This window comes from Lolium rigidum, chromosome 4 (genome assembly GCF_022539505.1).
Source record: "Lolium rigidum isolate FL_2022 chromosome 4, APGP_CSIRO_Lrig_0.1, whole genome shotgun sequence".
In the NCBI taxonomy this organism is placed as follows: Eukaryota; Viridiplantae; Streptophyta; class Magnoliopsida; order Poales; family Poaceae; genus Lolium; species Lolium rigidum.
The window spans coordinates 239,430,020-239,445,686 of record NC_061511.1 but is presented as its reverse complement, the minus strand read 5'-3'; the positions used below and the strand labels follow the sequence as shown (position 1 = coordinate 239,445,686).

General features: G+C 44.8%; 2 protein-coding genes across 4 annotated transcripts; one reads left to right on the top strand and one right to left on the bottom strand.

Moving 5' to 3' along the window:
- Positions 1-514: 514 nt before the first annotated feature.
- LOC124707366 (putative disease resistance protein RGA4) lies at positions 515-7,481 on the bottom strand. 3 transcript variants are annotated; one of them, XM_047239023.1, is made up of 3 exons: positions 7,107-7,481; positions 1,383-2,608; positions 515-801 (listed from the first exon to the last, which is right to left on the bottom strand). In XM_047239023.1, the coding sequence occupies exons 1-2, from the start codon at positions 7,358-7,360 to the stop codon at positions 1,390-1,392; spliced, it is 1,473 nt and encodes a 490-aa protein (XP_047094979.1). In that variant the 5' UTR covers positions 7,361-7,481; the 3' UTR covers positions 515-801; positions 1,383-1,389. The 3 variants fall into 3 exon arrangements, with proteins under 3 accessions (XP_047094979.1, XP_047094980.1, XP_047094981.1); XM_047239024.1 differs by lacking the exons at positions 515-801; positions 1,383-2,608 and adding an exon at positions 5,066-5,778 and having other exon boundaries at positions 5,854-7,481; XM_047239025.1 differs by lacking the exons at positions 515-801; positions 1,383-2,608 and adding an exon at positions 5,066-6,260 and having other exon boundaries at positions 6,390-7,481.
- Positions 7,482-13,224: 5,743 nt separating this feature from the next.
- Positions 13,225-15,419, top strand: LOC124707367 (disease resistance protein RGA2-like). The gene has a single exon (XM_047239026.1). It carries the CDS (start codon positions 13,348-13,350, stop codon positions 14,815-14,817), a length of 1,470 nt encoding a protein of 489 aa, XP_047094982.1. The 5' UTR covers positions 13,225-13,347; the 3' UTR covers positions 14,818-15,419.
- Positions 15,420-15,667: the final 248 nt, after the last annotated feature.

Sequence of the window (15,667 nt, the reverse complement as noted above, 5' to 3'; positions counted from 1 at the left end):
ACTGTTTAATGCCTACATCAAACCTGCAGAAACAGGCAACAGTACATAGGTTGCTAACCTTTAGGAAATAGTCATATATGTTGTGCTAAAAGATGTACCCAGCTAATTTTTGGACAGAGAAGGCAATTAAAAATGCCAATAGAAACTGGCAACAGTACATAGGTTGCTAACCTTTAGGAAATAGTCATACATGATAGGTACTGTTATCTATCTTGTATATGAAAGCCAATATAAATAAAGAAATAATTAAAGACCTGCAAGAACTATACCTTACCCTCTCTGTATTCAAGTAATGTGGACTAGTCACTCAGTATACTGTGCAATGCACTCAACTGTTGTCGGGTACCAATGTAACATGCCCCAGGCTTTGTTGGTTCTTCCTTGATGGAATGTTTGGCCAACATACAATAAATAACAATGTTCGTGAATATAACCATTCTAACAATTCTTTATTTGATGCCAAGCATAGGAAGTGGGATGATTATCAGATTTTTGCTGATCATAAAATCGAATATTTCAAAAGCAGGGCGCATTACAATGTAGCAGAACATCCAAATTGTCAAGCTTGGACACATGGCATAATACTCAGAAAACAAATAGCACACATGAATCTGCATTCAACCGTCCTTTCAAGTAAAGAGTCCAGGATGAACTGTAACAGAAGCTTGAATTTATAAAGCTTTCATGTATGAGAGGTACAACACATCATACTGAACTACCAGTTGTGTACATGTTCTTGTTTCTTTGTCCTTCTGAATTCCATGACCAGCTCCCCTTCTGGATCTATTCGGCTGAAGCTTACTGAACAATATATAAAACATGACACAAGTTATAACAGCGAGAGAAAAAAATGGGCACTTATTCAGAAACTTCAAACAAATCAGAGTGAATCAAAAATGGAGAAGGAAAACATTTCACTCATTCTCTCTGTAAGATTGAACATGCAACGTTCACCTAAACGCAAGAATCATTACCACAGAACTTGCAATCCAATAACATGCTCCACGAGTAAATCAGCCATAGAACAATCAACTCTTTAGATAACAAAATCCAGAAGCTATTACCAAGTAGAACTAAATCTACCTGGCATCAAGGACCTGTAGCTCTATGTAGAACTAAATGTCATACACAGATGCGAAAGTTGACCTGATTCTGATGCTTCCCTCAAAAGAACTAAATGTCATAGACACATGAACGGTAGATGAATTGATGACAGGCTGAGAAAGTGTACAACCTTAATATATCTATCTATCTATGTATTAAGATGACGATTAAAGATACATACTGAAAACCGTGTGAATATCTGAAATTTACTCTATTTACAATTTACAAACGGATGGAGCAATAAAGATTCCAATACTACAAAATCCCTACAGAAATACCTTTGAATCAAATGGATTTGCGCTTCCTCCCAGACAGAGGAGTGTCTTCAGCCACACTTGGGGCACCATTTGGAACGAAATGCATAAATGAAGTGTAAGGTGGCATCCTTGATTCCCAACTGACGACGTTGAAATCCCCTTGTGGCCTAGCTCCAGGATCTGCTACCAGATCCCCAAGCCTCACATTCGGTAGCAGTTGCCTTTCCTCTGTAATCTCAGTTCGGCTGCTACCAGTGGTAAAAGAAGGTAGGATGCGGAGTGGAGAAGCAGCATGCAAGAAGTCTGTAACATCTATCGGACGGCGTCTCAGAACGAGCAACAGTGGGTGCTCCCCGAACATGGAGAAGTTCATCTCAACAAATATTCTCATCCTGCTCAACATGGAGAGCCAGAAATGGAGATTAAGATTCCTTCTCATCACGTCAGCAAGCAAGTTTGCGGCAATGAGCGACCAATCCGACTGCACCTCCCTGGCCACTTCGTCTGCTATCCGTGCTAACCGCGGGTGCTGTGCCGGGTCCGTGCTCCCGAATGCGAGTGTCTTGAAGAGGTAGCTGAATTCCTCGTATGGCAGAGTGTTGAGGAAGATTGGCTTGACTGTTCCCAGTTTCTCTGAACTTTTACACCAGCTGAGGATGATCACCTTGCTTCCACTGTCCATGCTTGCCAGGGTTGAACAAAACTTGGTCCAGTCCTCATCCTGGTTAACATCTGAAACAAGCTCAACAACTACCAATATTTTCCCCGCCAAGACACTGACATGGTCTGTGATTCTACAAAGGGAATCCACATTCATGTGCAAAATTGAAGAGAACTGTGAGCTAACCCTCTCATTTTTGCATACATGGGCGACCAGAGTCCTCTTGCCAACAGCAGGACCCCCGATGATCGCGAGGATAGCCAGTGCACTACCAGGAGAGCTGTGCTGCAACAAGAAGTTCTGGAGCTTTTGCTTTTCGGCGTGCCGTCCAAACATGATATTGTCGTTGTAAAGATACGCGTCGTATGGTCGACGCAGCATACGGTCGAATCCACCCAAAATAATGACAAACTCCTTCATGCTAGAGACTGCATGCTCTAAGCTCTCCAACGCACCTTGCAGCTCGAGAAGGTATGTTGCCTTCTTCTTTCTAGCACTGCCATGAAACGTGCGAAGACGTTTGGGAGGAGATGAGTTGCTAAACTCTTCCTGCTCCTTGATGGGACTGTCTTCGAGTGACATGTACCTGAACGCCCCTAGTGCCCAGTAGCCTCGATACAGGGCCTCTGCGAGCATGTTGAGCTGTTCCAGCATCCCAGAGTTTGTGATGTATCGCCCGTCCGCCTCTTCGACGACTGTGCGAACTCTCAGGAGCAGTTGCTCCAACCTCTTCATCTGCTTCTCTTCAGAGTATGCGCGGCTTGAGTGATACTTGTTGACGAGTAAGGAGAGGAATCGGCTCACAAGTTCACCTGTTACTGCAGATATGGCAAGCTCCATCTTGAATTCCTACAATTCAGAGTTCTAAGTTCTAAGCAATCATGGAGTTCAAGAGAGGGTAGGAGGCAGGAGGAAGTAGCAGGCTGCTGGCCTTTCCTGCCAAACAAGTCAATAGCCTGTCGTTGCTAGACATAGACCAACTTTGTATTGGCAACGGGGAAAGGGCACGTGCAAAGTATCACTGTCTCCACCTCTAGCTTGTGCTTACCATTCCAAGCTGATCTAGATTGGTCCTGGATGGTGATTTCGAGCCTTTTATTTGCTCAGCAAATCAGTAGTAGGGACAAACTTGGAGACTCCTTGTTCAGAAAACATAATCGACAAACAGTTACACCCTCGGCAAAGCGGTAAAAGGTGCACACTTATGCACGCTGAGGCATGAAGCGGAGGGTCTCCTCCTCGATTAGGGCATAATCGCCTAATTAAGCCCTAGGGCCAATTATCAGGACGCATGGGATCTTTGGCGCGAGTGGGAAATTATCAGTGTTTAAAGCGGCGCTGCAGCCTGGAGAAAGCGCTCCCGAAGCTGTGAGAAAGATACTACCAGGTTCCTGAATGCACTGCTTTCATCAGATCCTAAACCCCCTGAGCTGAATCCGATCTATCTCCGAATATGGTCGCCCAATCCAATCGATGGCGCCAGAAAACGAACGAAGAACTAGAAGGGCAGGCGGGTGCAGCAGTCTGCAGCCAGGGGTGCGGCAAGCAGTCCTGCCGGCGACGGGAGCGAGCGAGATAGACATTAAGGGCCACACTCCCGGCGTGCAGTTTCCTCTCATCTTTTGATCTTTGATCTCTCTCTTTGACCAGGTGAGGTGCTAGGTTCTACCCCCATGCCTCTTTTCTTCTTTAATTTTGAGTTTATTTTCCATGGTAGAATTAAGATACCAATTCATTAAGGACTAATAAGATAATTGATAGATTACTTTGTATTTTTGCATCGTTGAACTGTTGTCAGGAACGGATGCATTGCATCGATCTACTCTCAAAAACATGTACTTTGTGCGAATATTCTTATATGCAAATTTTAGAAGTAATAATTGAATTAATGCTACTTTTACAAACATATGAATCAACTTCTATTGTAATTTTCAGTAATTTATATATGTACTTTTTCATGCTATATTTGTGCAATTAGAAAAAAAATTAGTTGTCCCACCCTAGCCTAAAATCCTAGATTCGCCACTGGAGACCGCGCCGGACAAAAAGAGTGTAAAAAAAAGAGGCCCTTCCTAGCCGCGTCCCTCAAACAGCGTCCCTCAAACAGCGTCCGGATGCATGCATTTTAATAGAGGGGACCACCCCATGTGGGAAAAGTAGGTGAGAGAAAGTGTGAGAAAAGAGAATGATATGTGGGGAGTAGGGGCTGCATGCATGCGACCAGCCGCTGTTTTTGTGTCTGGTGTCGCCGGTGTATAGGGTCTCTACTGGGACGCCGGACATAAAATGAGGTGCTATTTAGCTTTGGGGACGCTACTGGAACGCGTCTTTCTCCATTTCTTATCTTCCAAAGCTAAATAGCGTTTTATTTTGTGTCCGGTGTCCCCAGTAAAGACTCTATGAAAACAGCGTCCGAACACATGCATGCAGCCCCTATTACCCATATTTCATTCTCTTTTTCCACATTTTCTCTCACCTACTTTTCCACATGGGGTGGTCCCTCTTATTAAAATATTAAAATGCATGCATCTGAACGAGGTTATTTGAGAAACACGGCTGAGAAGGGTCCCTTTTTTTATAGTCTTTTTTTGTCCGATGTTGTCTGCCCCAAATCGTCATGCCGGACGGACGCCACTCGATGTGTGCCCCTCCCTTCGCCTCCGACGCCACTGTGTCTGTGTGCCCCATGTCCCGACGGCCGACGCTGCTCCACTCAGAGCATGTCTAATAGGCCCCGTATATTTTCAGTGTATACCCAACATACTGTAGTGTTCCCAACAAAACCCTGAATCCACCTAGAGCACGCTTTAAAATGAGAATCCACGTAAGTTCTGGGAAAGAAGTTTGCATACAGCACACATTCCACTAATCAGCCTGCATGAGAATCTTCTAAGAACACTTTTGTTCTATCAAAGAGTAGTAGTATTACTGCGCCATCCTTATACCACTACCACCAGGCCATTTTATTTGCCGTTTAGGAGCAGGTTATAAGTCGATGCTTACGCGTATTACAGACTACTATGGCATGTAGATACCAGACATATTAGCAGCAAAATACACTATGTAATCTTGTAAATAGTGCATTTGGTGAGCCAGAACATAAACTGCCTCTTTGCATATATAATTAGTTGACTGTGAACAACACTAGTGCCATTATCTTACGAGTTAAGACACAGCAACCCAGTTTTTATGTCAGTTGTACTGTGTATTATTAGCACTATTTGTTATGGATTTACAGCTTGCTATGCTGCTATGGATATACATGCACATGTTGTAGTCATTGTTTTGAACGTGATGGAACAGCTGGTGTAGGTACTATGGTAGTCTGTTCATTTCACCCCAGGATACTTTGTAGGCACCGCAGTACCAAAAAGCTTGTTCACACGAAAGGAGAAATGTCTTTTCTCCTGCCACATTATAAAAAATCGTCATGTCCCTGACATCACCTTTGATATGCTGTAGCTGACCAGGGGGTATTTGGCTGTGCAGAATATCTATATATACCCTTGTAGGATAAACTGCATCTTTTCCTCATACACCACATCTCAGGAGATCTCAGGATGGAGCTCGCCATATCTGCTGTCACGGGCGATATCGCGAGTCGACTGATTGCTTTTCTGATGAACAAGTACACATATCACGTATCATCCTCGGAGGAGAAGATGGAGAGGCTACAACAACTCATGCTGAGAGTTCGCCTGGTCATCGAGGAGGTGGACTTGCGGTACATCACCAAAATCCTGTATGCTCATATAGCTGCAGATGCTAGTGGTAACCATATCAATATCCAAGACTGTATTTACAAACGGATGGAGCAATAAAGGTTCTAACCTATAAAATCCATAGAAGTCCTTTAAATTAAAAGGCCTTACAAATGCACTGCTGAACGTTTCCTCCCAGGCAGAGGGGTATCTTCAGCCACACCTGGAGCACCACTTGGAACGAAATGAACAAATGAAGTGTAAGGTGGCACCCTTGATTCCCAACTAATGACGTTGAAATCACCTTGTGGCCTAGCTCCAGGATCCGCCACCAGATCCCCAAGCCTCACATTCGGTAGTAGTTGCCTTTCCTCTGTAATCTCAGTTCGGCTGCTGCCAGTGGTACAAGATGGTAGGATACGGAGTGGGGAATAAGAATGCAAGAAGTCTGTAACATCTATCTGATGGCGTCTCAAAATGAGCAACTGTGGGTGCTCCCCGAACATGGAGAAGTTCCTCTCAACAAATCTTCTCATCCTGCACAACATGCAGAGCCAGAAATGGACATTAAGATTCCTTCTCATCACATCAGCGCGCAAGTTCGCGGCGATGAGCGACCAATCCGAATGCAGCTCCCTGGCCATCTCGTCTGCTATTTGTGCTAACCTTGGGTGTTGTGCTGGGTCCACGCTCCCAAATGCGAGTGTCTTGAAGAGGTAGCTGAACTCCTCATATGGCAGGGTGTTGAGGAAGATTGGCTGGACTGTTCCCAGCTTCTCTGAACTTTTACACCAGCTGGTGATGATCACCTTGCTTCCACTGTCCATGCTTGCCAGGGTTGAACAAAACTTGGCCCAGTCCTCCTGGTCAACATCTGAAACAAGCTGAACAACTACCAATACTTTCCCCGACAAGATACTATCATGGTCTCCGATTCTACAAATAGAATCCCCATTCAGGTGCAAAATCGAAGAGAACTGCGAGCTAACTCTCTCATCCTTGCATACATGGGCAACCAGAGTTCTCTTGCCAACCGCAGGACCACCGATGACCGGGAGGATAGCCAGTGCACCACCGGGAGGGCCTTGCTGCAACACAAAGTTCAGGAGCTTTTGCTTTTTGGCGTGCCTACCAAACATGATGTTGTCGTTGTAAAGATACGCATCGTATGGTCGACGCAGCATACGGCCGCATTCACCCAAGAGAACAACAAACTCCTTCATGCTAGAAACCACATACTCTAAGCTCTCCAGCACTCCTTGCAAGTCGACAAGGTACGTTTCCTTCTTCTTTCTAGCACTGCCATGAACTGTGCGAAAACGTTTAGGGTATGAGTCACTAACCTGCTCCTCCTCCATTGTAGTCTCTTGAAGTGACCTGTACCTGAACGCCCCTAGTGCCCAGTAGCCTCGGTACATGGCCTCTGTGAGCATGTCGAGTTGTGCCAGCATCCCGGAGTTTGTGATGTATCGCCCATCCGCCTCCTCGACGACTGTGCGAGCTCTCAGGAGCAGTAGCTGCAGCCTCTTCAGCTGCTTCTCTTCAGAGTATGCGCGGCTGGAGTGGTACTTGTTAGCGAAGAAGGATACAAATCGGCTCACGAGTTCACCTGTTGCTACCGATATGGCAAGCTCCATCTCCAATTCCTCCAATCGATTTGTGCTAAATTAATCAGACAGTCCAAGAGAGGGGTAGTAGGCTGGTGGAAATTGCAGACCGCTGGTGTTTGCTGCCCTGGAGAACGTCCATAGCCAGATGTTGCAGGTAGACTGTTCTTATCGCCAACAGGGGGAGGGGACATGCTGAAAGGTATGGCTCCACACTGATCAGATTGGTCCTGAAAGCGAAGTACGAAAAAAATGATGGGATGTCAACTAGTAGTATTTGATGTGCCCAGCAACTTAGTAGTATGGACAAACTTGGAGACTCCTTGTCCAGAGAACATTTTTCTTTTCGACGAAGTTGTCTTGAAAACATATTCGTTGGAACAGCTACAACAGCCATCCTTAAGTATGTGAATGAGGGTGGTACTTGTCTAGACCATGTTGTTCTCTCTTCGGAAAGGCTAGCAATATGGCCTACATAAATAACGGATATAATAAATGAAAAAAACAGAGCATGGAAGTCCACAAGAAAAGGTTTAGTGAGCCAACCAAATGCTCGTAATTGCTTGCTAACCAAGTGAGCGCCTATGATTGTTCAAAAGAAAGTGAGAGCATATGTGCTGACGAAGTCGTATTCAAACACGATGAGGAACAGTACACTGACCTCATTGGTGCGGTAGGCTGGGCAGTGTTCAGGAACAGGCCTTACACCATCCGGGTGCCAGTACAGTACTGCCTTCTCCCCAGGGTCCTGCCTTTGTGGAGATAGAGTGAGCGACGCACAATCATCAGATGACAGGAGAGAGTAGCCATGGCGAAGATTGAGGGTGTGTTTGGTAGGCCGGCCCAGCTGAGAATAGCAATCTGTCCTCATACAAGCTGCCCCTAGCTAAGCTGAGCTGAGATTTTGCAATGTGTTTGGTAGCCCGGTCCTGTTGAGATATGCTGAGCAGAGATGTTGTTTGGTAGGTCTGGTCTGTTGAGATATCTGAGTTGAGACTTTGTTTGCTAGACTGCATCTGTTTTAGATGTGGTTACCCATTTCTTAGTTGGTGAGATTACCACCCAGTACATTACATCATATATTGTAGTACATAAATAAGATTCGATGCATATGATCAAAAGAAAATAAGAAAAGAATCAATGATATGATCCAAAGCATATACGTACTCAATAGTAGATCCATTTTACAAAGTCTACATCCACATAAATTTGGAATTCATAAGTTCTACTTAGCATTACAAAAGAGACTTTCAAGTTGCATCAGCAAATCACAAGTCAAACGAGATCAGGATTTTTTGCTATGATACGCCTGAATGCGGCTTCGCGGACATCAACTTGCATAGCAATGAAATTAAGGCCTTTGCCCTTGTGCTCTGTCAAATAATCTAAAACAGCCAACCGTTGATCCATCTCAAATCCGGTAAGTTCCATAACAGTTTTGCACAAATCAGGATGCGTTTCAGTATGGCAAGTGTTATTGATAGCACTAGCCACATTACGCAATGCGTCAGACATGTTGTTAACTTGAACTGCATCTTCCTCACTCAGATTAGAAACCCTCTTCCTCTTTCTATTTGAGCTAGAAGGAGAAGGAGTAGTAGCATCAGTACCTTGAGTAGCAAAGTCAAATGTTGGGTGACCTTCCACAAAACCTTCTCCATTTGTTTCTTGGTTATCACAATCAATTGGATTCCCAGTATGCTCCACTTCAATGGGTTTTCCCAATGGCTCATTAGACCCCATTGCAAACTTACCCGTGGCTAGCTTATCGGCAAAGCAAGCTTCCATATATTCAAAGTTGACAAGTGGTGTGTTCAAAAATTCAGCATCTTTAGGAGTATTCTACATATATCATCAACAATATCACATTTCAGCAATAAAGAACAAGTTCCAGCAACAGTATAACAGATTTGAGCACAAGAAAGAACTGATTTCAGCAACAATATTTCACATACATACCTGAGTGTGGCCGAGGTAATGCTGCTCTTCTAGAAGAATCATTTTGCGATCATTATCCCAAAGTGCCCCACTTAACAGTCTCAATTTTTCAATCCTTTGATACCGAACCTTCCACTTGCGAAGATGATTGGTCACTTGGGTGGTAGTCACTTCGTACCCGACAAGCTCGGTCAAAGCTTTTGCAGCTTTGGTAATATGGATCTCTTTGAATCCTTTATCTGTCTTGACACCTTTCGCTGCTATATCCGCCAGAGATCGCAGCATGCATGCTGACATAGGAGGGGTCCAAGTCATCACCTTCGGGGGCTTCTTGGTTGTGGCACCTACATCCGGAACTTCCTCCACACTTTCAGCCATCTGCACAAAACAATACCATGATTTCAGCAACAATATGGCAGATTTCAGCAAGAAAATACAGATTTCAGCAATAACATGACATATTCCATCAAGAAAATACATGTTCCAGCAACAATATGGCAGATTCCAGCAATAAAATACATGTTCCAGCAACAATATGGCAGATTCCAGCAACAAAATACATGTTCCAGCAACAATATGGCAGATTCCAGCAATAAAATTCATGTTCCAGCAACAATATGGCAGATTCCAGCAATAAAATTCATGTTCCAGCAACAATATGACAGTTTACAACACCAAAATGGTAGAATTAAAAGTACATTCCAGCCAGCAATCAAGTCACAATTCGCAGATTACAACAAGACACAACATGATACATCAAATGTGTGCTGCACCCCTATTTGCCCACATGTTTAGTGCAAATTCATTTCTCTTTTGTTTCCAAGAAGTATTATCATAAGCAATGTCATTGTGCTCCTCATCGATGGGTTCCGGTTCCCATGTCGCCTCCGGTGGGAAATATTCATCCTCCCCAAACTGAAGTATCCAATTATGGAGAATGGCACAAGCTATCACTACTTTTACTTGGGTCTTGTAAGGATGGAATGGTCTATTGTAAACAAACTTCCAACGGTTCTTGTATGCTGCAAAGGCCCTTTCAATCGATATCCTTAGAGAAGAGTGTCTCAAGTTGAACAATTCTTTATAGTTTTCAGGATGATTCCCTCCACCATACTCCTTCAAGTGGTACCTTGTTTTACGGTATGGTGGAAGGAAACCCGGTCTCACAGCATACCCAGCATCGACAAGGTAGAATTTTCCTATCATAATGAAACTATTAGCTACAGCAGAAACTATTGAGAAATAAATAACTATAGGTTTATACTATTACCTGGAGGTAGTGACAACCCATCATCCCTCTCCACAGCATCAGCAAGTATGAGGGCATCATGGGCTGACCCCTCCCAACCAGCAAGTACATAGGTAAACTTCAAATCAAAGTCTACCGCAGCCATGACGTTTTGAGTAGTGCCATCTTTTCTACCCCTAAAGGCGGCTGAGATATTTTTTGGGACTCTAGCCATGACATGAGTCCCATCTATTGCTCCAATACAATCCTAATTCATAAAATACAAGTGTTTATTATTCTCCATGGGTCTTATGAAATAACAATATCCCTAGAGTTTTTAAATAGTTTACCTTGAAGTAAGGATTGAAGTGGACATTTTCCTGAATTTTAGGATGGATATGAGTGGAAGGAGGACGTATCATCTCCTCTCGCAACTCCCCAACAGCATATAGCACAGCCTTAAAATACCTACTAATGACTTCAATAGATCTTCTAAAAATCGGTTGAAGAGCTCTAAACCTTGTGTTGTGGCCAACAACTAGGAGAAACATGGCTACTTGTTCCTCGATAGAAGTATGAATACTATCTTTCAATAATTCCCTCTCTCTAAACAAAGTGCACAAACGAAAAAAGGGAGCCTTTTTCATTCGGAGCTGATTTAAGCAATTTGTGTCGGTAGAATGATAGATAAATCTCATATTTGATTCTCTAGCTATGTCCATATCAATCCTACGACCTAACAACAGTGGTGTTTGTTTCCTAGCTCTCCTTGAGATAAATATCATGTAAGCACCCAAGACGGCTGCGAGACCGGCTGCTTTCACAATTAGTTGTCGCCTCTTTCTTGCCAAATCATCCATCTAACACAAATAAAAACAATTCATTCTTCATACATGGAATGGACATGGAAATGCACTGCCCAGAGCAACAAAAAGCCTCTACATCTACCAATTGTAGTGCCAATAAACATAACAAAAGATGTACTGCCAAGAGAAGGGATGCTACCTCACACAATCGACTTTCTGGTCGATGAGATCAGGAGAGCTGCGGCCGGACGTAGGAGATGCTGCGTGCTGCTGCGGGTCAGAGATGCGGAGGTGCAGGTCACCTGGCCGCTGCTGCTACTAGGGTTAGGGCGGACGTTCTCGACGAGGTCAGCGCGTCGGAGGAAGAGGCGGAGGTCGACGGCCGTCGGAGGAAGAGGCCGGCGCGCCTGCAGAAGGCCGGTGGCAGTGCGGGGTCGAGGGCGGGCCGGCTCAACCTGCATGGACGGGCGGAGATGCAGAGCTCGTGAGCTCCATGCCGGGGATGCCGGGGATGGGGAGGTGCAGGTCGGGGAGGCTGGGCGGAGACGGGATCTTGGGAGGAGGCGGCGCAAGGCAGGCCGGAGATGGGAATTTGGGAGGAGGCGGCGGCGGAAGTCCGGCGATGCGGAAGGAGGAGAGGAAAAGGAGATGCTCGGGGTGGGGGTGAGGGGATTTCGGGTTGACCCCTCGCGGGACGCGCGCGGAGATATTTTCGGAGCGCGGGGCGCTCTCTTTTCGGGATGAGCTCGACCGAGCTCGCTTGCGAAGCTCGATTCGGGCTTCCCAACTCGGCAGGGCTGAGGGGTTGTTTTCGGCTGAGTCGGGCACTGCCCAGATACATAAACCGGGCTAACAAACAACAATATCTCGGTCGGGATGGGAAATTCTCAGCTGGGCCGATCTACCAAACACACCCTGAGGGCTTGACCTGCGGCATCATGAAGAGTGCCACTCCTTATTTGAAAGTTCCAGAATGACGTTTCCAAAGAGGAAGCAACATGAGAGACATCGCATTTATCCGACCTGGGGTAACCATATATGGGCTTTTGCCTGGAGAGAGGCCCAATGGTCTGCTGAAAATCATGCCTCCACGGCAACGCACACCCTTTCTGCAGGGATGGTCACCATGTTCGACATGAGGCTTTCATCAATGGTGGCAGAGCAAACAAGTTCGAATTGTGTCAGTTGTGTCACACATGTGCAATCGTTATTTAGTTGCACAACACTGCTCCTGCACTATATCAGATACAACCCTAACAAATATGACCTGACATGTGTATGTTTCGTCACTTTGAGGAAAATATAAAAATGAGGTAAAACCGTCACGATATTGCAACCAACAATTAGAATATGGCATGCTTTTTCGTTGAGCAACCCGTTGTCGATCGCAAGGTTGCAACTAGGGGCAAAAATGAAATTTACTCTCTTTTCTCTAATGCTGACCCTACATTAGTGGTATTCGCTGGACGGCTGGAACATCCTCAAACGAAACTAATAAAGTTGGAAATTCAGATAGGGGGACATATGCATATGTCACACTGTAAATGTTTTTAGAGACTTTGAAGACCGGAGTTGTGGAGCTTCAAGATATACTGGGTACAACCACCCTTCCGTTCAAACAAGTGCTTGGTCAAGAACACCTTGACCAAGTTGCATCACTTGCTGAAAGCTCAGGAGATTGACTTGGAGTCATTTCGTTTTGCACAGCACGTCAGCACTTGCGGCATGACCGAACAGGAAAGTTTCTTGTTGGCACCTGGCATGTCATAGTCATTCTTTCAAACGTGATGGAACAGCTGGCGTAGAAACTATGGCACTCTGCCATTTCAGACAGGATACCTTGTCGGGCATTGCACCCCAGTACAAAAAACGTCAAAAAGCTTTTTCACACTATAACATCTTTCCCTCACACACCACCTATCTCAGGATGGGTCTTGCAATATAAGCCATAGTTTCCTCCTGCCTCCTGCCCACCTCTGGACGACTCGACTCCATGATTAGTTATAACTTACAACACTGAGATAGTTAGATTTGACGAATTGAAGATGGAGATTGCCATATCTGCAATAACAGGTGAACTTGTGAGCCGATTCGTCTCAGTCCTCGCCAACAAGTACCACTCCGCATACTCAGAAGACAAGCAGCTGGAGAGGCTACAACAACTCTTGCTGAGAGTTGGCATGGTCATCGAGGAGGCGGACTCGCGATGCATCGCCAACTCATGTATGCTCATACAACTGAAGATGCTAGCTGCAGCCATGTATCGAGGCCACCATGTGCTTGACACCATCAGGTACATGAAACACAAGGAGTTCTCAGAGGAACCGGTATGTGACTCGTCCGCGTTATCTGCTTCTACTCCTTACAAACGTTCTCGCACGATCGGTAGTAATACTAGTGCAGGAAGCAAGGTTTTCAGCTCAGAGTTACAGAGTGCTCTGCAGAACCTCGAGGCTGGTGTTGCTAACATGGCAGAGTTCGTCGTGCTTTTGGGCGGATGTGAGCGCATCTCCCTCAGACCCTATGATGCCTACCTTTACATTGACAACTTCATGTTTGGTCGGCATGTCGAGAAGCAGCAGATCATGAGATTCTTGCTGCAACACAACACCACTCCTGATTCTCCGGATGTGCTTCCAGTCATTGGCGGCAATGGAGTTGGGAAGAAAACTCTTGTCTCCCGTGTATGCAATGACGAGAGGGTGCGTTCTCAGTTTTCTATGGTTTTGCACCAGAATGGAGACGATCTTTTCAGAATAACAGACCATGAAAGGATCTCAGGGAGGAAATTGGTGGTTATCGAGTTTGTTACAGATGTAGATGAAGATGACTGGGCAACATTTCATCGTTCTATCACGAAGATGGACAGAGGAAGCAAGGTGATAATCATAGGAAGAAACGCAGGCTTGGAGAAGTTTGGAACCGTCAAGCCTATCTCTCTGATCTGTTTATCATTAGAAGAGTACATCTACCTGTTCAAGACGCTCGCCTTCGGAAGCGCGAACCCCACCGACTACCCGCGACTAGTGGCGATGGTGGAAGAGTTTGCCATAGTGCTGGGAGGTTCACTCATCTCAGCGAATGTTCTTGCAGATGCACTGAGGAAAAACCTGAGTTCCCGTTTCTGGCTGTACAGGTTGAATAGGGCCAGAGATACTGTGAAGAAGAACATCTCTCGTTTTGGCGCGCATCCGCAGGAGCTCTTTAGCCGAGGTCGTCCTGTGCACCTAATCGGCCACTACATCTTGTCTCCAGCTGCTCCATCACGCATCGTAGAGTCTGCTAACGGAGTGACCAGTGTTCTTGAAGAAGGTGTACCTAGGATTATGTTTGGGGACCTGATAGCACAAGAAGGTCATGTTGTTTTGCCCAGAGGTGATTTTAGGCTGATTTCATGGGAATCGAGGCTACCGCCATATACTTCATTTGTCCACTTGGTGCAATCTGCCCCGAGTTGTATCGATGATAAGCCCGAAACACCCTTGTCGGGGAGGAAGCGCCCAGGTCTATTTTGAGACCTCATGAGTTGTGCTATGCTAATTACAAACAGTGCTACGGATGTGCTTAATTCGGTATATTGCCTCCTCATTTGGAACAAAAAAATGATCTATCGTAGTAGCTTCATTTGGCAGTGAGTAAAGCCCAGAATTTATTTGATCCAAACAAAAAGATCTTTCCTTGTCCACAAACATAACTAGTCTCAACCATAGACAGGAAATGGATGCAACGTCTTGGTTCGAACTTACTGAGTTTATTTGAGTGTTAAAATAATGCAATTGTTCTGGTATTAACAGGTAGACCCAGCCCAATCAAAGGCGAAAGGAAAGTATCAATCGCCTTGGCTGACAAACCAAAAATATCACATGTTTTTAAGTTAAGTCACAAAGGCACTTTGCAGGCTCATAAAGCTCAAATAATATGGTATGAGGCTACGAACACATTCGATGTGGAAGTTTCTAGTCAAGAAAGGATTTTATAGATGGAAGATTGACTCCACACTTTTCCTGGTAAATGGCCGACATTGATTATTGGCATGTGAAAAATATAAGAACTTTGATTGAACTAAATATGCATTTATTTTAGAAATCGGTACACTGAATCCACACAAAAAAATACATACTGGAGATTTGAAAATCATAGATTTTCATAATATAAAATTTCATTAGTTTCTATTGACATATACAGTATTAAGATGACAGTTTAAGATCCAAACTGGAAGCTGTGTCAATATATAAATTTTTCTATATTTATGAGAAAATGTAGCAATAAAGATTAGAACATACAAAATCCCTATAGAAATCCTTTGAATCAAAAGGGTTTACAAAGCAGAGTGTTTTTCAGCGGTTCAGCCAGACCTGGAGCACC

Excerpts from the sequence above, each read along its gene's own strand:
- LOC124707366 (XM_047239023.1), bottom strand. The coding sequence starts at position 7,360 with ATGGAGCTTGCCATATCGGTAGCAACAGGTGAACTCGTGAGCCGATTT. Across the intron at positions 2,609-7,106 it reads TGGGCACTAGGGGCGTTCAG|GTACATGTCACTCGAAGACA; the intron begins GTACAGGTCACT and ends AGGGGCGTTCAG.
- LOC124707367 (XM_047239026.1), top strand. The coding sequence starts at position 13,348 with ATGGAGATTGCCATATCTGCAATAACAGGTGAACTTGTGAGCCGATTC.